This window comes from Pungitius pungitius, chromosome 10, assembly GCF_949316345.1.
Source record: "Pungitius pungitius chromosome 10, fPunPun2.1, whole genome shotgun sequence".
Classification (NCBI taxonomy): domain Eukaryota; kingdom Metazoa; phylum Chordata; class Actinopteri; order Perciformes; family Gasterosteidae; genus Pungitius; species Pungitius pungitius.
The window spans coordinates 8807286-8828186 of NC_084909.1; the positions used below are offsets into that span (position 1 = coordinate 8807286).

The following is a 20901-nucleotide window of genomic DNA, read 5'->3' on the forward strand; positions in this document are numbered from 1 at the left end:
CATAAAAAAAAAAAGAAATGCACGGAGGCGACAGCAGCGTGTAGCAAAGAGGCAGCGTATAATAATTTAAATGAGTTTTATGAAGTTACTGACAAGGTTGGTGAGGATGGGAGAAATCTGACCTTTCTTTGCAAACATTTGCACCTTAATGATAACTGTCGTGTTTTTGTTCCTTATTTTAAAAAGACCATTCAAGAAGCATGTGTTTGAGAATGCACTGAAGGGGTGAACGCTGCAGCTGCTGCTGGTGTGGAGTGAATGGACAGCAACATTAAAGCAACAATCCCCTTAATGCTAATGTAAACCCTGGTTGGATATGAAGATTAAATCTGATGCATAGATTCAGTGTTAAAACTGATAAAATAATTGGTGTTCTGGGCTGTGACAATAATTTTGAAAAATAATAGCTAATTAGTAAAGTAGTGCTTGCATCCTGTACAAATGTTCTTAATTGAGGGATATAAGTCAGTGATCATTTTTCATGATTTAATGAGAAGTCCTGGGTTCTCATTTTACCTTTTTAGGAAAGTACGGCCTCCCTGCGCCATGGTACTTCCCCTTCCAGGCCTCCTTCTGGGCCGACCTGTGCTGTTGCGTTAAGTCAAACGGTAGAGTGGCAAAAGGACTCCTCTTCACCAACATCATGCAGAAAAACCAGCCCGTCTTCGGCGACGATGACGACAAGGGAAAAGGTACAGAGAGGAAAAAAATGACATTGTACTATCTAGCAGCAGATAACAAAAAAGCGATGTTGTCTCCTGTTGTGTTTTGAAGTATTGAACATGATGTCTTTCCTTTAATGTCATTTTTTTTCCTAACTCAAACACCTCATTTTATTCCCGTTCCCTGTGAGTATGATTTATAATTTGTCTTTGTCTCCATGTTTCTCTCAGGCCAGAGCACTCTGTCCTCTCTCGCTGGGGAGAACTTCTCAGACCTCCCAGTGGGGGTTTCTCTCTATGGTCTCAGCAAGAGATACGGCGACCGAGTAGCCATTGAAAACCTTAATGTTTCCTTCTACGAGGGCCACGTCACCTCACTGCTTGGTCATAATGGCGCCGGCAAGACCACCACAATGTATGTGTGGCACAGTGTTTCTCCATTCCCACAGTTGTAAATTGCAAGTCGTAAAATGTATTCAAAAGCATATAACCTAATTCCTATTCTGAAGTCTTGTGTCTGTTCAATTTGGTTTGTGCGCCCTTTTATTCAACAGACCCCTTTTGAATGGTCTTCTGCTGACAGGTGGATTGTTTTGTCCAAATCTAGGACAGCTATTGTAGAGATTAGCTCTGCAAGTTTTTTGTTGACTGGAGCACTTCAATTTACATTTTCAATTCGACAATTTTTGCTGAGTTTCTTGCCCAGAGCAGCTCACGATGTATGCAAATAAGATTCAACAATGTTGAAAACAACCTTAACCTTAAGAAGGGATTCCGTGCCCTTTTGATATAATTTAACAGGAAAGTGCTGTAAGAAGAAAGTACAAAACAAACAAATGTATTTTTGTACTTATATATTTTTCCCAAATAAGAAACGTAAAATAACCAAAATGAGAAATAACTCATTGTAAATGGTCTTTGCGCTTAGGTCTCTCCTGACTGGCCTTTTCGCACCATCTTCGGGCACCATTGAGGTGTACGGCAGAGACATGCAGACCAACATCAATGAAGTTCGCAAAGAGCTCGGGGTTTGCATGCAATACGACGTCCTCTTTGACCACATGACCACCAAGGAGCACCTGTTGCTCTACGGCAAGCTCAAGGCTCCACACTGGTCCTCCAGGGAACTGCACGAGCAAGTCCGCAAGTGAGTGGCCGATCATCGTTAACACGGAGCACGCTCAGTATCAAAATGCACTGTAAGAGTGTCGTGGCCAGGGCCAGGCAACACTTTTTAGACTACCAATATTATTCAACCAATAAAATGAAATCCGGTTTGCTTGATGTGCTTTTGTTTGATTCCCCTACCAGGATCCTGGAGGAGACCGACATGCACGCCCACAGACACAAGCGGGTGGGCAACCTGTCAGGCGGCATGAGGCGCAAGCTCTCAATCTCCATTGCCTTCATAGGGGGTTCTCGCTTGGTGGTTCTGGATGAACCAACAACTGGAGTGGATCCCTGCTCCAGGCGCAACATCTGGGACATTGTCATCCAGTACAAGAAAAGTCAGTCTCTGAGATATACACACTCATTCAACATGAATTTGATTTCACTAACTCTTTACTGAAATATAAAGTACAGCTAATACTACTGTTGCTGTAATTTTAACTGTTAGCTCTAATACCAATGATGATAATAAGCAGAGATAAAGAGCAGCAGAAGGAGAAAATAATTACCAAACAAAACAAGTATTCTCTCCGTTGGCGTCCCGCAAAGCTCAACATTTGGTGTGTGTGTGTGTGTGTGTGTGTGTGTGGCCATATTATCCGTGACTTTAGTTCAGTCTTGGAAATCATAACAATCTGGATTCCCTGCAGTGCTTCCATCAAAGATTCAACAACACAAGCTTCAAATATTCATATAATCCAAAAAAGGTCGTCTGTCAGACCCGAGCTCCCCAAAATCATTGTTGAACAAGTTATTCACACCTAATTAAGACTTTAATTTTGTCTCGCTTTGACTACTGCAATTCATTATGTACTACTGCCTCAATCATGGTGCAATTACTCATCGACTGTTAGTGCATAATGCAGCAGCAAGGCTTCTGACAAACACTCACAGGGCAGATCTCAAGAGCCCTGGCTGAATTACGTTGATTCCCATTCGTTATGGAATTGGTTTTCCGTATTACTTTTAAGTCCCCCTCGTGTCTGCCTCTACTATATATTTATGATTTTCTAATTCCTTGTTTTGCAACCAGAAGACCCCAACCCAAATGTTGTGAAGGGTTTCTGTTTTCTGTAGTGCAACCAATCACATGGCCCAGGCGCTCCGAACTCTGCAGCTCGAGTGTTTTCCACTGAAGACGCCTCTCAACTGCTTATTTGTTAAGAAGGACAGCGGCACAAGAGCAGGAACCTGTAGCAAACCACGGAGAGGTTTTTCTTGTCCACACGTATGACTGAATTCATGAAAAATAAATCCAGTACTTTTTCTTTAAGCTGTCTTTGAGTTGTAGCAGCAATTGCAGGGAGACGGCTAAATGACATTCAATTGTAGCTGTGAAAGAAAAAAAAATTGCCTGCGTAATTGGCCCCGTCTCAGGGATTATAAATAAACATTCTTTGCTCGCTGTTTGTGCGCCTCTGATGATTTGTATGTGAACGACACAGCTCATGTGTGACTTTGTTGTGATTTCTGTTGTTTTGGTTGTTTATTCGGAAGTCGTAATTGTAAGTTGATGCGTACTTGAGCATGTCTACAGCTAAACTTAAAACGCCAACATGAAGTCACAAGAATAGGAAATTATGGAAAATAACTTTGAATATTTCTTCAGTGTTGTTGTTCCACCCTTCTCAAAACTTGAAACTCCTACAGGGTTCAACAGATCACCGTAGCTGGTGAATGTAATCTAAATATGGGCATTTAGCTGACACAGAATTATTGGATTTTCACGTACTACATTGCTTAATATTCACACAATGCCTTCAGCTGTTGTACTCATGGTTTAGGGAATGGTATAATGACCCACACACAAAATAATTCAGGATGTTTTATGTCTGTGTCTTGCAGATCGCACGGTCATCATGTCCACCCACCACCTGGATGAGGCTGAAGTACTGAGCGACCGCATTGCCTTTCTGGAGAGAGGAGGTTTAAAATGCTGTGGATCTCCCTTCCACCTGAAGGACAAGCTCGGTCAGGGCCACAAGCTCACTCTCACCAAGAAGGTATTCCTCCTGCCAGTCACCACCTTTTTTTAAACTGGTCAAATAATCAATGTTTCCCTGGTGCGCCATGTTAACTTTCTACTATTAACTTTAACTTGGGGAAGTAAACTAGTAAAGTAAACTTTTATCTGAGAAGTGAGAAAATATCTACAATGCATTTTACTCAGATTTTTTATGACAATGCATAGTCACCATTAAAGATATCATTCCACATTATAACCAAGGAGCTGGCCTGTTCATGTGTAATTCAATTGTTGGTTTTATTTCTGCCATGTTAGACTCTACAGTTGCACACAATACATACTGCAATAGAGTGAGTTATTTTAGATGTATTGGAAAACTGCTAAATAGGTTAAATTTAACACAAGTAATTCTCTGCTGCCTGCTTTAAACTGGCTCACACTTTTTTCATCACACTATATCTTGCACTGCTTTGCTAATCTAGCATATAATGTAGGTTTTTTTTTTTTAAGCAAATGCCTTCTCTGTGTAGCAAAATTCCGAAATTGATTATGTTAGCAGGGGTAGAACGGTGGAAAATATACGTCTCAAAATAAGCAGATTTTTTTCTTGTGAGAAATAAAGCTGCAGTGTTGATAATGAATTACGCCATAATCAGTTCCTGCTTTCCTCTCTTCAGACGCAGAACTCCGAGCAGATCGACAACGCTGAGCTGAAGGCTTTCGTCCAAGCTCATGTACCAGAAGCTCGCCTGAAGGAGGCCCTTGGGGGCGACCTGGTCTACTCACTGCCCTCCTTCACCTCTTCCAACGCCGCCTCATACCGCTCCCTTTTGACCGCACTGGACACCAACCTGGATGCTCTGCAGCTGGGGGGCTATGGCATCTCTGACACCACCCTAGAGGAGGTCAGTGCATTTTTTTTTTTTAAATGCTCATGAACTTGATCATATTGTCCTACAAGCATAATTACAAGCTGTACAATTTTTCGGATATGTTCTTTTGTACATGCTCAAAAGGTCATGGTTTGTTTTTGTCTGTGTAGGTGTTCCTCCAGTTGACTCATGAAGATGGGACTGAGAAAAGCCTCCTGTCTATCTCAGAAACAATTTCTGACAATGATTCCATCGACGGCTTCACTTCAGACTCCAGCGGAAGCCAGTCCGGCTTTGGTGACAAAATCAGTAAGCAAAATAATGTATGCTGGGATAATGCTGTAAAACTGCTATTTTTCTTTTTAAGTCAATCTTTATACAATCGTGCAGTCGTTTTAGATTTTCATTGCTGTACTCAAATATTTAAAGTATACTACTTGCAGCTGACCTACAGTAGTTTACAGAACGTGATGAAAACGGATCTTTGAAAATAAAAACTATGGTTAACACAAAGGGATTCTGTATTTGTTCTGAAACGGGTCATTTGGCTGATGTTTTGATAAGACTAAATCAAAATTAGCTGCCAAAATGAACACTGTTGCACTGACATCTGTTGCGATCCAATCCACCCGTTAACCTTTAGCTCAGCATGCTCTGGAGATAGAAAGCAGACGGAACCGAATTGATGAAATTCTGTCAAAATTGCTTCACCAATGTGTCCCAGAGCTTACCGGTCCATCCACGGTGCGCGGCGTGGCCCTGGCATGGCAGCAGATGGCAGCCATCATGGTCAAGAGGTTCCACCACAGCCGCAGAGACTGGAAGGGCCTGATCTCCCAGATCCTACTCCCTGTTCTGTTCATGGTGATCGCCATGGGGATGAGCTCCGTCAAGAGCGACCTGCAGCATTATCCAGAGCTGGAGCTCAGCCCTGCACTCTACAGCTTTTCCCCCAGCTACTCCTTCTTCAGGTCAGTCCCCATGGAAAATACACTACAAGGGAGCATTGGAGGTGGGAGGACAGAGAAGCAAATAAGGTTAACCGGGGTGATTTTACGCCAAGCATCTTTAGAGGGGTTCAATAGAACTCTGAAGCTCTGCTCTTTTATTTATTTGATACGGTCAGGGCAATTCCCATGAGAAATGATCACACCAATATCTGTGAAAAAATAGTTTTTTCCAAGCTAAATACATAAATGGTTTTTTTTAAGCAATCTCAAAAAGCTGCTAAAGACATTTTACTGTATAAATGTGGTCAATTATGAACATATCATCAAAGTTTGAGGCAAAGCTTGCAAGATATTGTGTTGCCATGCTACGTTCTGGTGTTTTATAAGAAACTTACTGTGCCACTTAAGAGATGCTAAAAGATTACATTTAAAACCAAAGAGCTGCAAACTGCAACTTTGATGCAACTGTTGGCTTGATTGTTCCGTTAGGTTCCTTCGTTTGTGGGGCACAGCTTTTATTTGATATGAAATGAGTTTAAAGCTGCAGTTTGATGAAGGGCATATAGACTTAAGGGGAGGGCAGGAGAGCGAGAATGTGAGGAAAAGAGACGATTGTGATGACATGTGAGATCAAGGGGAGAGAGACAGGAGGTTGCTACATGTCTTCTACTGTTTGATCAAGGGATATGTGGCCAGGGAGAAAATGCTCGGGTCCCAATTCATATCAAAGGCTACATGGACGCTCTGCCAAGTCTTCTTCAGCTTGATATACTTGAGTGATTAAAAAAATAATATATATATTTGAAAAAGATTAATTATAGTTTTGTGCTTAGGAAGGTCCTAGTTGTCTTATTTTAGAGTATTTTATTTTAAGACTTTGCTCTAAGCCATATATATGCAATGACATGAATTTGTATTGATCGGTTTTTATTAAAAGGGAAGGATTAAATGAACAAAAAAGCATTTGCTTGAATTCAAAGTAGCAAATCCATATAAGATTTCTATATATCATATGTAATAATGATATACTATAATATAGTAGTTAGTAAATGCCATTCAAAATAGATTTGAATAAATCTATAAAGTCAGACCGCTCTGCCATGTTGGAGCCTTATTAAACAGAGTTATTGAGTAATAGAATTTTTTGTGGTGTAGTTCACTGAAACACCTGTGTACCCTCTGAGTTGAGGTTGACTGTTTAATTTTATGACTCCATAGTGACCAGAATCCTGGCTCCACCAAGCTGGAGGACACCATGACGTCATTCCCTGGGATCGATAACGCCTGCCTCGAGTCTGACAACCCGTATGTAATCTCACCTCAAACGCCAGCTTTCATTTGTCAGCGATACTCTTGGTGTCACAGTTTCCCTTTGCATTCCACCCCTTTTCACATGTTATTTTCATATTTCACCCGTTTCATGCCTCATCATTTCATTCGATCTTTCTTCCCCTGTCTGATTCCTGCTGCCCTCGCTCCCCAGTCTTTCCCATGTCCTCCCTCTTTCTTTCTTGCCGCTCAGCTCAACGTACAGTATGTGGCTGAAAGCCTGCATGAGCACTCTGCTTTGTATTCCATGAACACTGTGTTTATAGGGGAGATTTCTCCCTTACAGGCACTTAAATCAATTTTGACACTCATGAACCAGACCTCAGTGGCATTTTAAAACGCTCTGTCAAAAGAAATAAAATGATGGGAGGAGAGTGAATGAGAGAAAGATATCTTGTGGTGTAAAAGAGATGGTATATTTTGTTTGATATGTGATTATAGAACTTCATAACATAACGACAATAACTGAAAGGGTGCTGATTCATATACAGAAAACGTTTGTTATGGTGGAGACTATGACCATAGTTTTTGACTAGTTTATATCTGAAGTGACAGGTTTGCATCTGTGTGCAAATACACGGCTGTTATTACGATCTCCGTTTTAAATTTCACATTCTAAAGTGTCCCTGAAGGCATTTGGCAGAAAACCCAATGTGGAATATTTGGACATCACGTCACCCAGTAAATGTCACACAATGTTAATCAGCTTTTGAAACTGTTCCTCAAACAAATAATTAGGTCCTAACCTAACAAAAATCCTGCGAGCTCTATGAATGGTTGCACATTTTTGCCACCATATGCACTCATGTTTTTAGCACTGATTACTAGCGATCATATCAACTCAGTTTCAAGATGTATTGTGGAGCTGAGTCTGTATAATCATGCAGCATTATCATTCACCTCAGGCAACCATCACTCAACCGAGCCACCATTTCACTTTGTGCATTTTTCCCTTTTTAAGGACCTGCGCAGAAAGCACAAACATCTGGAGTTCCAGTGGGAACAGCTCCAAAGCATTTAGTGTCTGTAAATGCGCCCGTCAGAAACAGGTGGGACTGGGTCACTGAAAAAATGTGTGCGTTTGCGTGTGTGCGCACATGTGTGTGTTCCAGAGAGGGTTTCTTTTTGCATCAGTGTCTCTGTACATTAATGCGTTTCCTGTGAAGAGGGGCCAGTATAATGCCATTGTTCTCTTCACTTCACTGCAGATTTGTGACAAAGACAGCTTCCAGCCCCCCCATAAGAAGATCCCTTCATCTCAAATTGTGTATAACCTGAGCGGCATCAATGTGGAGAACTACCTTGCGGCCACAGCGAATGACTTCATCAGGAACAGGTGAATGCAACCTGTGTTTACATTTGGCTTATGCTGCCGCATGGAGTGTGAATCTGATTCTATGCACCTTGTGGAGGTGATGTTTGTTGGCCTACATAGTATTATCAGTCATATAATTTAATTGAGTTTGTATCAAGCTCAGTGTTTTGATTTAGAGTTGACCTATGACGACAAAATACAGTGATTCTCAAGTATTAAAATAAAGACTTGCTTGTTCCTTTTTAGTAAATAATATATGAACGGACAGTAAAATGTATTAAGCACATTTGATTTGAAAACAATCAAATTAGCTGTTGACTCCAATAAATTTCTTGTACCATTTCAGTTGTGTTACTCGGATGCTTTTCACCATCAGGATGGTTTTTGTTACGGTTTCAGGTATGGTGGCTTCGCCTTTGGCATGCCTCTCCCTTCGGACTTACAGATGGACCTAACAGCGGTTCCCAAAAATCGTACTCTGTCTAAGGTAATTTTGTCTCCCTTTTCCCTGCTGCCTGTCTTGTTTATTACTTTAACCGCTGCACTGAGGAGTCGAAAAGTTAAAAAGCAACATCCCATCCTAAAGTAGTTTGGCTGTAATAAGTGTCTTTAAAGCATTGCTTTCAAAACATTGGGTGTTGTGCTTGCATGGGTTTAGGTCTGGTTCAACCCAGAGGGCCATCACACAATGCCAGCATACTTAAACAGCCTCAACAACCTCATCCTACGCTCCAATCTTCCAGCAGACAAGGATCCACATAAATATGGTGAGCTGAAGTGAAAACTGTTACAAAATGAGTAGACTGAGCTTTCGGTCTATTTTATATGTTGGTCATTTAAAAAAAGGTCTGTAGACATTCTTTTTGTCCTTATTGTCCTTTATTCACACAATGAAGTTGTTGTTGTTGAAAGGAAAAGGTTTGACATTACACATGGCTGGCATTTTGCAAAAGGGACGGGGCACATCGTCATTGGTCGAATATATATCTATCCATCAATGCGCTCCTGGCCGTGCATGTTGTATACTACATATCAAGAGAGGTGTGTAAACAGGGTGTTTACTCATAGTCTAATTTCACTAGATTAAAGCCAGGGGGAGCTATGTGTCCTCAGACTCACATCCACACGCATGGTGAATACTGATGAGTGCCGCTTACTGGGAATGAGACTGGCCCACGTTTTCAGGACTGTTTTAGTTGTCTATCACCCTGACCATCTGCCTGCAGGCAGGCGTAAACACAGCATGCACACACACACACACACACACTGACAAACACACAAGGAAACGTGCTCATGAAAACATACAACGCATGCACACACACACACACACACACACACATCCGTACGCACACCTTTCTTTCACAAAGGCAAATAAAAGTGCTCGAGGGTTGAGTGAATGTTACCTGCAGACTCACAGCGGTGTGAGGGGTGCACATCCAAGGAGATTGCTTTTCAAGGTGATGGTTTATCAGTCAAATGTGAAGTTCTAACCCTCACACTACTGCAGCACCAACCGGGTGGGATCTTTTGGGGGTCGGCATCAAACTGTTATATATATTTTTTTAATACCACCCTCACCGTGGCTGCTACCTGCCAGATGTGCTTTCACACTCCTGCCCGCTGCCCACACTAGAGATTATAATCACTCTCACCTGCAATAATGTTTTACATTGAGTGTGTGTCTCTATCTACCCAATAAAATATATGGTTACTAAATTGTTTATTAATCCACCTTTGGACTTTGTGAACTGTGAATGTTTTCAAGAAATCTGCAGATGAATTGTTAAGGAAAGTGATTGCTTGTTGCATCTGTAGTTGATTACCATTGTAAAATACATAAGAATAATAGCTAATGATTACAAAACTAATTTGGATCAAGCCCTCGGCTTTCAGCCTGCTCCGTGCCTGCTGTGCTTTAGTTTAACTCGCCCTCTCTCCTCCCAGGAAATGTAAGCAGAGATATGTAGGGAGGAAGTTCACATCTTGAACATCTGGAAGGCCCTGAAAAAAAGATGAAGAGAATTCAATTTCCTTTGTGTGCTCTGGCAAATGAAATCATCTTTCAATTGACTGTCTCTGACTAAGAAGAGTATATTTGCTCATTTGGTTCATGTGCTGAAAAACAGCCTGCATATTGTTTCTAACTCAATACCTGTTTTTCTTCTACTACAGCCATTTCCGTTTCCAGTCATCCCTATTTCGGCCGGGAAGATGATGAAGATTCAATGTAAGGACTGCACATTCGATTATTCCTTCTACTTAGCCAGCTTTCAGTATTCAACAATATCACAATGATTATGTATGCAAAATCGAATCTAATTAGCGTTCTAATTGGTAAAAATATCTCCACATCAGTTAAGTCATGATTACTTTTTTTTTTCTGTTGTTTGAATGAGCCGAAGTTAAATTATTGAGTCATTGGGAGGACTCGGGGCACTGAGGTACATGACAGCGGTATTTACCCATATTTGATTTTCTAAATGGATTTCCCTGAGCTGGCACTATTGATCAGAGTCCCAATATAATGAGTGTTTACCCTGAAGGTGGCACAGAGGTGGATTGATTCTACCCCACTTCCCAAAATGAGTTTATTTAAATACTCCATTCTGTTTTAGAGACCCAGACTGAAAAATCCGTAAGGCTGCAGAGGATAATAATCCAAGTATTGAGCTGACGTGGTGGCGTCATGAAGCCATTTCACTGCCTATTTCCTTGACTTTACTGCTTTTCAGTTTTTAATGTGTCCCACAAATGTCGCACTTTGCTATTCTCTTCCGGCTTGATGACACTGCCAGCTTCATCCACATCCCCACTTTCAAAGGGTGCTGCTTTTTCTGTTTGGTCAGGCGTGTTGGGCCCCCAGCCAGAGGCAAAAGTATTATATCAGCATGTAGGGAGGGAAAGAGAGCTTGGGGGATGAACAGCAGGAAGAAAGTTTGAGAGATTGCTCTGGGTTGAAGTGTAACTGAGGCATCTAATTCTCAGCTGGTTGTCTGCAGTCTGCAGCCTCCCAGCAGCAGCAGCAGCAGCAGCAGCTCTGGATTACAGGACTACGCAGCAGTGTGAAGTTGTTCCCTACCCAGTGCCATCAGTTTTTTTTTTTTATAACAGTTCTTATCTTGTGTTTAACAAAGCTGTTTTTTTATTAATGGAATTCTATTTATTGTGAGCCACTTTAGGAGCTTAAAATGAGTCCGGTCCATGCAGGGAACAACATGGTAGCTGTGCCCATCCTTGTATCTCAACCTGTAGTTCTGTAGCCTCATAGCAAAAAGCAAACGAGAACGACCAAGTTTAGCATGCAGGAACATAATGAGCTTGAATAGAGTTGATGTTTGGGAATAATAATTCACCAGTTAAAAGGACATGGCTGACGATTACCGGTTTTGTGTGAATGATTTGTACTTTCTTCTCACAGCATCCAGGGGATGCTCCAGATCATGGTGGCTCTGTGTGTGCTGACGGGTTTTTCAATCACAACGGCCAGCTTCGCCATCTATGAAGTCAACGAGCACCACAGTGGCTCCAAGCAGCTCCAGCACATCTCCGGCATCAGTGAACCCTTATACTGGGCTGTGAACTTCTTCTATGACATGGTAACATCCTCTAATCTCCACATAACAGACCCAAACATCCACCGGTTGAATGTAGCCATAAACCTGCTTCTCAAAAAGCTATTTCAAATTGAAATAGCAAAACATTTTAAACATGCATAATTGGCTAATAATGTATTCATGAATTCATTAATCAAAATATACTTTTAGAAACGATTGGATTTTAAGAGAATGACGTGTTTTTTTAAAATAATTATCCACAGATCATTTACCTGATCCCTGTGACCTTGACTATAGTCGTGATTGCAGCCTTCCAGGTTCCAGCATTCACAGATCGGCAAAATTTGGGTGCCGTCACCCTGCTTCTGGTGCTCTTTGGGTGAGTGATTCGGCCCACAGAATCTGCAAGCAAGACAATAATCCTCCGCATGCACCCACACATCCAAGGAGAATTTAAATGATATGGGTATTTTGATCAATTTACGGTTTCTAAACTGTCCTTGTGTAAACACTATTTTATAGCCCTCACTATGTTACTTTTGTGATTTTCATCACTAAGTCTTGGGAGGCTTCTGCTCTGCAAACACGAGCACAGCTCAATTTAAAAATTCCAAATCTTGCAAACAAATAATGGCAGCACTGAATGGCTGATAGAAAAACCACCACCAACATGCTTTTCATACTCAACCATAGAGATGGAGATTGAGGTAAAGGGGATCAGGCAGCAACAGTTTTATTGACAGTAACGACCCTGACCTATTGTGTTCTTACAATACCGAGGTTTTGAATCTGACAATGAGATTTACATTTCGGGAAAGGTTCCAAACCAATGAGACAGCTTGTTTCCCCACAGCTGCATTATTGCAATTAACATGATCCCCTAAAGTCGCTGAAATCTCCTATCTTTCCTGTTACTAGCGTAGACGTTGGCCTGATTCCTATGTGCAAGGAGGCCAAGTCAGCACTCGGATTCGCATTTATCAGACAGATGTCTCCCTCCCAAGCAATGAATAATTACAGTCTGTCAGTTGGCACCCACCTGGTCCACTCCGCAGCCTTCTTGCTTCTGTTCGTTATGGCTTGGCTCCCGCAGTCTGCCTACCCAGCAACTTTTTTGGGGGCCATGGCATGCTTTATCTCTGTCTGTCTCTATTTGTTTCTGTTTCTCCCTTTCTCCTCGCTCTCTGACTTTCCTTAGAACAATAAAAAAAAGGATGTCCTGCAACCAGGAGAATACAGAGGGAAGTAATTTACTCTTCCTCTCTTTTGGCGTCATGAATTAATGTTTATCCTCCTTGTGGTGGTGTGCTATTTTTAAACCTTCCTTTTCACTATTCTGCCTATTTTCATCAAGCTCACAGCTGCCCTGTGAAAGGCCTGATCCACTTCAGTAAAACAAAGTTTAAGGTCATGTCATATTAGATGTTGCATCTGTGAGGAAGGCTGGTTGATTTTTGCATATCCACTTTGTCTCTGTGGGTTTTCTGTGTTTGGAAGCAACGGAGCCAGAACACAGGGAGGGCTATGCTAATGTGGGTGTGTGTGAAGTTATTTTTATTTGATGCTGTGTTTAAAGTATCCTGTCGTTGCCAATCCCTCAGGTGGTCCACATTCCCCTGGATGTATCTGTTATCAGGCATCTTCAAGGACTCAGAGATGGCCTTCATCTCCTATGTGTGCATCAACCTCTTCATCAGTGTCAACACCATCATGTCAACCTCCATCCTGTTCTTCTTGAGTCAAATCTCAATACACAATCAAGAGGTCAGTGAGGATGAGTGAGGATGCCTTTTGTTAACAACTGAAAATCTGAAGTATTTAAACACACTCGTAAATGTGTGACTGCTCAGTCCTTGTTCCTGCAGTGATATGGAGTAGCAGAGGAGAGACAAGGGCAAACATACCTTTATTCAGAGAGGATTAGGATTCAGGATGAGCTCTCAGCTCTGCAGAAGCTCTTCTCACATCCTCTCTTCTTACTCTTGTCAATATATTTGTTTGTGTTCTTCCGTGCTGCAGTTCATCCTGGGGATCTTCAACGGGCTCAGCCAGGCCTTCCTAATCTTCCCCCAGTTCAACTTTGGAAACGGTTTGATGGAGCTAGCCAGGAAGAACATGGCGGTCCAGCTGCTCAGTGGCTACGGCATTGACGCCTATCAGAACCCATTCTCCATGGATGGCCTGGGCTGGATGTTCATCTCCTCTTTCATCCAGGGCGTAGTGTTCTTCACTCTGCGCCTCTTACTCAACAGGTTTCTCAAACACAAAATCAGGTGAGATAAAGTGATGGTAGGTAGTAGGGTGGTAACTCTGGTGGTACCCAACCAACTGTTTTGAAAAATGCATCATACATCATTTAAAATAATTTGGGAAAACATTAAAAGAGTTGACCTAAAAGTGTTTCTTTTCTTAAATAAAAAAACAACACTTGGATAATGCAAGCCCAGAGTATTGGTCCCCAGACCATTACTCGCATCAACTTCCAACACACTAGTTTCAATATCAAACGTATTTTGCAGGAATCTAATCTGGTCCAGAAAGACGGTACCACAGGTGGCTTGTGCTGAGGAAGATGAGGATGTGGCGGCTGAGCGCCTACGTGTGTCCACTGGAGCGGCCAGCGAGGATATACTGCAGGTCAACCAGCTGACTAAGGTCTACCAACACCTCAACAAGAAGGTCCATGCTGTGAAGAAGCTCTCTGTGGGCATCCCTGCCGGAGAGGTAAGCCTTTACACGTAGTAGAAATATGAATTGATAATGCATATCCATCTAAGTCAGTTGGATGGCGATTAAGGAATCCTGCAATTTCAATCATCAGCCTCTTGTGATAATAGCATTTCTGTAATCATCCAAATCATTTGGCGCTTTATGCAAGACAATGGCCAAGGCTTAAATTACAATGCAGCTTCTTGTTGGTGTTTTGAAACTTGTTGTGCAATATGACTTCAAATTGTATCCCTTGGCTTTTGTGTCATTCTGTAAATTGCAATATCGGCCTTTACAGCTGTAGTCTGAAAAGTGGGAAAAGTTTCTAGATTACTAAACTACGAGGGTTTGCTTATAGTGCTTTGGTCTGCTGGGAGTGAACGGAGCAGGAAAAACTACCACTTTTAAGATGCTGACTGGAGATGTCAGCCCCACTGATGGCACAGCACAGATCAAGGATTGGGATGGGTAAGCTAATCATTCCATGATTTATTCATTATCACATACATACAATGCAAAATTTAGGAAAATCTACTTTTGGAAAGTTAGTAAGAATATCACTTTGTTTTCGCTATCCCTTTTCTTCAAAATGTTAACCAAGCTTATTCTTACCTGCACCATAGACACAGAAATATTGTGTTTGAAAAATCTTTTATTTATATAATTGTAATTCATATTTAGTTGGTTGCAGACCATATTTTCCCTCTTGCTTTTCCATCCATTTAAATTGCATGCACAACCCTGGATAAACCAGGTGAATATTAATGTCCTTAAAATGTAAACCTGCAGATTGAAGATGATTTATGTGCATCACCATAGACAAAACGACAGAAGCTGTCACGGCTCAAAGCTTTGATTTGGTTTTCAACAGTATTTGTCTAACGAAACAGTGCTTGATTATATTTGCATGGAGCAAATATCCCTAAATGGGGGGTGCTATTTGCCTCCCATCAGCCACAACGTGATAGTGAGTGGTTTGGGTTATAGCAAGCAGACCCTTTATATAGTACCCATATCTCAGACTCTCCTATACAGGTATAAACGGTTCTCTTTTCCGCCCGCATACAACAGCTCTGTTAAGCTGTTTTCTGGGTACTCCCAGCAGGCAGCAAGGGCTGATGGACCACCCTACACGTCCATCTGCCCTGATGCCATTTAAGAGAACATGTTTTTCTTTGGTTTCTTTTCCCCAGGCGGTTGGTGGACATCATGGAGTGCCGTAACAAGGGAATCAACATCGGCTACTGTCCCCAGGTGGACGCGCTGGATAATCTGCTCACAGGAAAAGAGCACTTGTACTTCTACGCTCGCATCCGGGGCATCTCAAATAAGGAGATAGACGGGGTGAGGAAGCGCTGCGGAGTAGCTTTTCAAACCCCCGGGTAGTACCGACAAAGTTTCACGGGATCTGATATAAATTCAAAGATTCGCTCCAACTACAGCAGGAGTAAATGTTGACGCTTCCATGCGTGCCCAATCGGCGGGTGTGACATGTTGAGTGATGTGTGCTGAATGCTGTGCTATCTGGGGCAAAAAAGGAAAGCTTTTGTTGTCGGCTTGTGCAATTCAAACGTCACAATTAAACTGATGCTGTATGCTTCACTGCAGATAAATTTACATTTAAACGATACTTTGATGATGAGAGGATTTCATTTGACGCGTCACTTTAGCCACGTTCTTCTCATTTATCTTTCTGAGAGCTAATCAATCTTGCCTCTGTGGTGATTACTGAGTGTGCCTGTCTTTCACCGCTGCTGTTGCCGTTAAAGGAATCCGCAGAACAACCAATCACAGATGAGTGATTTCTGATTTCCAATCGTGAACCTCCCCCCCCCCATAAATACAGAACCCAAGAAGAAATCTGTGTGGGTGTGTCTGTGTGTGTGTGTGTGTGTGTCCAAAAGATGTGTGGACATAGCAAATCTAAATTATATGCGGAAAGAACATCACTCTTTGGTTGTCTCTCCCTCCAGACCTTTTATACATTTTAGGATCCAGAACCACAAAACATTGATTTTCTCTGCCTGTCTCAGTCATGTGACCGAGTCATGCACACAGACACAGTGAAGCACAGAAATGGATCTGTTTTGCTCTAATCGGCGTTGCTGCTGTTTTTATAGCCCCTCTTGTCTGGTGAGGATAGTGACAACAATGGTTATAATGGCCGCAGCATCGGTGTCGGGCTAATTCACAAAGATGAGGTTATATATAGAGTTCCTCTGGTGTTGTGTCCCACTGAGAGTCCCCTAGCTGTGGATAATGAGACAGGCCGTAATGGGGTCATTTCGTATTGACATGGTTTTGTCATGCTTAATGAGCTGTTACATCAAAGGTGTTAGAAAGCAGCTTTTATGAGAGAACATAAAAACAACATACTATATTGCAACGTGACGCAGCATATATATATTGCCAGTTCCCAGTGTTTCCCCTACCATTATATCAGCCTAAAAAGTCTGGAATTAAATTATTAATATTTTTTTCCCACGCACGGCAGTTCCACCCCACGGACAAACAGGCCGATAATCTCAAGGGAACAGAGCGATCTAGTACATTGGTTTGCTTCATTGATCTGGTTCCCCAACGTTCCTCAATGTTTACCGATAGGAAATCACCGCAAGCTATTTAAAAATAAACAGCGCAATATTTTAAGTGATCAAGACGTGAGAATAGTTCATTTAATATTCTGAAATAGTTTAGAGCCATTTAGGTGTTTTGTTAATTCCTGCTTTCAATGTGGTTTGAATATATTCATATGCAACAAATACATCATGCTGCATCAGTTTTCAAAAGCTGCAACACAAAGACAGCCCGGAGCTTAAATAGAGTTACAAGGTCATTGTCACCATCACTGTTCGGGGCCTCAGTTATGTGAGGGCGGCCGGACAGACTGAGGAGCCAATACCATTGAACCAATAAATTGCTTAAAAAAAAAAGGGCCACCCTTTTCCTTCAGAAAGGCTTTGTGCAAATCCACTTATACTTTGATCAGGGATATAACAGTGTGTATGAAGATATTGGATTTTTTCCTGAGAGATCCTCCAGATTAAAGGATGGGAAATTATGTCCCAGAGTAGATCGGCCTCAGCCTTGGTTTGGGGGATTTACTCCATCTTCATGTGCATGACGCTAGGGAGCAGCATACTGGTCGGTGGAATTGCCTCATATTGCCGTATGGCCATAGAGCCATGAACAGCAGTCATTGCGTCCCAGCAGCTTACCACTGGACTATTACATTTACACTACATTGATTGGCCGTTTGCAGTGGGCACCGCCGACCATTTAAACTCATTTGGAATAAGACAAAGCCAACATTTCTAATCCTCTAATATTTCATACCACATCAAACTGCAAACATTTTTCATGCTGTGTGATTATGTTCAGCTTCTGTATAATCCTCTTGTGTTTTCGTTAAAGGTGGTGAACTACCTACTAAAGAGGCTGGAGCTGGTCTACCACAGAGACACCATCACTGATAGTTACAGTTGCGGCACCCGCAGGAAGCTCTCTACTGCGCTGGCTCTCGTCGGACATCCGCAGATCCTCCTCCTGGTGAGGACACACCGGCTCCTAACGCATTTAATTGTCCAACTCGTCACCTGACAGCAAATATGAAACTAACGATCTACAACCATTCCCCCTGAAGGACCGCTGAAGTAAAGTAGATATTGATCCCCTAGACTTGACAGATCTCATAACGCTAACTAGCTTGTTTCTACAGGCTCACCCAAGGGAAGTCTTCCCTGTTAGCTTTCAATTTTTCTTCTACCTCAGGTCTCCATTAAATTCTTCTCTTTTGTTAGTTGTGCCCTCAGCTCGGTCGAATTCATTTTGTTTTCTCTTTCTCTAAAATGTTCCCTCTGCCCCTTGTCTTCATCTTTATTTATTGTCTTACCATGCAACTTTTTTTTCGCTTTGTCTAATAATGAGGTGGCCTCCCATTTCCCTGCCTATGAACTGCAAACTGCTTGTAAAGACTACGCCTTCCTTTCCTTAATTGACTTCTCGTTTTCCTTGTGTTGATTTCAACCTTCCACTTAGGCTTTCACACATCCTAATAACCGCTTCTCCTTCCTTCTCTCTGCACAGGACGAGCCAAGCTCTGGCATGGACCCTCGCACCAAGCGTCACCTTTGGAAGATTATCTCTGAAGAAGTGAAAGGAAAATGTGCCGTTGTCCTCACTTCTCACAGGTTAGTGTCATGTACATACCTCTGCTCAAGTGTATTTCTACAGTCTGAGACAGATTATTTTGAATCAGTGCTTATAAGTAGTTTGTACTATTTCTGTGTCAACATTCATGGCTAATCACTATAGTGTATTCTCAAAGGGTCCTAGTGTGATATTGTATTAATCTCTCTTTGTCTTTATCTTTCAGCATGGAGGAGTGTGAGGCACTGTGCAGCCGTCTTGCAATCATGGTGAAAGGTCAGTTCCGTTGCCTGGGCTCCCTGCAGCACATTAAGAACAGGTTAGTGACCTCCGCTCAGCCGTGACTGCTCGTCCCACCGTGCACCCACAACCTTCTATTCTTCCCCTTCTGTGGTCCTATCTGGCATTGTACTCTCCACGGTCAGACATGTAACGACACGGTGCTTTGTTTGCAAATCTCCTTTGTGCAGGTTTGGCAGCGGGTTCACCGTGAAGATGTACCTGGCCAATGCCTCCTGTGACGCAGAAGCAATCACTTGCTTCATGCGAGACCGATTCCACAGCACATACCTCAAGGTGAACTTTGCCAGCAATTTGAAGTAGTTAAGAGTACTTGGTAGAGAAGTTCATTCTTACTGAATAGTCTTCATTGTCAGTATTAAAGTCCCAGCTATAGCAGTGAGTCATAGCTACGAGTTTGCTCGGATCGGTACGGACGTCTTTTTACTCAGTTCTGCAAAATGTTGGTAACACAAACTGAATATTTAATATCTAACCCTACTTACTTGTGCATTCTGTCTCGATACACAGGACCAGCACTCCAACATGGTGGAATACCACGTACCAACTGCTCCAGGAGGGGTGGCTGACATCTTTGACAAGCTGGAGTCAAACAAGAATGCTTTGCAGATCAAACACTTCTCCGTGAGCCAGACCACACTGGATGAGGTGAGAATATGACTGGGCAAAAACAGAGAAAGAGGGGAGGGTTACTGGCGTGAGGCTTTGCAGAGGTGGGTGGATGGCAACGAGGGACAGAAAAACGGGACAGGAGATGAGAGACGGGGGGAGGGGAAGCATCGACAGAAGAAAGCTGAGTGGAAGTGAAAGACTGAGTTAAAAAAGTTGAAAAAGCGGCCGATGGAAACTGACAGAGGGTATGCCTGGGGGAACATGAATGGAATATGAGTTTGGAAAGAATCTGTGAGCTTTATATGCAGCCAATGCTGATTTTCTTCAACTACTCTGCCCTTCTGGGGCTTTGGGATTGGAAGATACCATTGGAAGAATACAGAGAGGGGGATTCTGGAGGACAACTACACAGCAGATTCATAAAAATGACACTAAATAATTGTCTTTTATATAAGCATGACTCTTAATTAATATTTCTGAACTTTCAAAGGTCTTCATCAACTTTGCCATGGGAAATATCGCCATGGAATCCGTATCACTGGACGGTGAAGGAGGACATGATGGCCTGGACTCCATCAAGGCAGAAGAAATCTAGAACTTAATGCCAATCTTTTCTTTGCCATTTTGTGTCAACATACATTGTGAAACAAAATGCAATATCTGTCTATCAAATCTGCAATTGCTATGTATGTTAAAAAGAGAATACTTTCTGCTCCAAATTATACTGATTGTGAAAAAGGTTATACATTTAAGTTCTCTGTCAAACCACACACTTGTTTACCTTTAAAATTACCTTTTTAAGAATGATATTAATTTGACCTTAATGTTGCCAAAACATTTTTACATCCCCTTAAAGCACTCACATTAAATATAATAAATCTCCACAAATGAAATTTCTTTAGTCAAAATGCACATTTAAGTGTGCATGGTAGATTAAATTTGGCAAAAGCAAATATTTAAAAACATTCTCAATATGCACCATTTCAAGTCAATAAAACTTGCCGTTAAGCACATACCTAACTTCTAGAATGAGTGTAATAAATATTTAATAGACTTTCCCAATCAAATGGGCCAATTGCCAACCAAACCGAATGTGTCAAGCCTATTTTTATCTATTTGTCTAATAAATATAAATATATATATATATCGAATGCAACTGCTGTGTTTTGCTTATTGTACATGCTTGAATTATGTATTTGCATTGGATCACATTCCAAAATCTTTGGATTTTCTATGGTCATACTGTCTACGGTCTGATGAGGACAAAATCAGGAATCAGGAAACGTTTATTGCCAATATATGTTAGACATACA

The 20901-nt window shown here is 41.8% G+C and overlaps 1 protein-coding gene across 1 annotated transcript in view; it reads left to right on the forward strand.

Moving 5' to 3' along the window:
* The window catches only part of abca12 (ATP-binding cassette, sub-family A (ABC1), member 12), a 52749-nt gene extending 32005 nt beyond the window's left edge, over nucleotides 1-20744 (forward strand). Inside the window, exons 45-71 of the mRNA XM_062565110.1 lie at nucleotides 525-692; nucleotides 894-1077; nucleotides 1591-1809; nucleotides 1974-2170; nucleotides 3678-3835; nucleotides 4476-4703; nucleotides 4841-4979; nucleotides 5395-5641; nucleotides 6839-6925; nucleotides 7911-7998; nucleotides 8158-8285; nucleotides 8664-8751; nucleotides 8923-9031; nucleotides 10437-10491; nucleotides 11683-11860; nucleotides 12082-12197; nucleotides 13420-13582; nucleotides 13838-14091; nucleotides 14338-14542; nucleotides 14886-14995; nucleotides 15721-15871; nucleotides 17942-18076; nucleotides 18614-18717; nucleotides 18903-18995; nucleotides 19147-19252; nucleotides 19487-19624; nucleotides 20079-20744. Of these exons, the coding sequence (XP_062421094.1) occupies nucleotides 525-692; nucleotides 894-1077; nucleotides 1591-1809; nucleotides 1974-2170; nucleotides 3678-3835; nucleotides 4476-4703; nucleotides 4841-4979; nucleotides 5395-5641; nucleotides 6839-6925; nucleotides 7911-7998; nucleotides 8158-8285; nucleotides 8664-8751; nucleotides 8923-9031; nucleotides 10437-10491; nucleotides 11683-11860; nucleotides 12082-12197; nucleotides 13420-13582; nucleotides 13838-14091; nucleotides 14338-14542; nucleotides 14886-14995; nucleotides 15721-15871; nucleotides 17942-18076; nucleotides 18614-18717; nucleotides 18903-18995; nucleotides 19147-19252; nucleotides 19487-19624; nucleotides 20079-20183 (3953 nt within the window). The 3' untranslated portion in view covers nucleotides 20184-20744. The remainder of the gene's footprint in view (nucleotides 1-524; nucleotides 693-893; nucleotides 1078-1590; nucleotides 1810-1973; nucleotides 2171-3677; nucleotides 3836-4475; nucleotides 4704-4840; nucleotides 4980-5394; nucleotides 5642-6838; nucleotides 6926-7910; nucleotides 7999-8157; nucleotides 8286-8663; nucleotides 8752-8922; nucleotides 9032-10436; nucleotides 10492-11682; nucleotides 11861-12081; nucleotides 12198-13419; nucleotides 13583-13837; nucleotides 14092-14337; nucleotides 14543-14885; nucleotides 14996-15720; nucleotides 15872-17941; nucleotides 18077-18613; nucleotides 18718-18902; nucleotides 18996-19146; nucleotides 19253-19486; nucleotides 19625-20078) is intronic.
* Nucleotides 20745-20901: the final 157 nt, after the last annotated feature.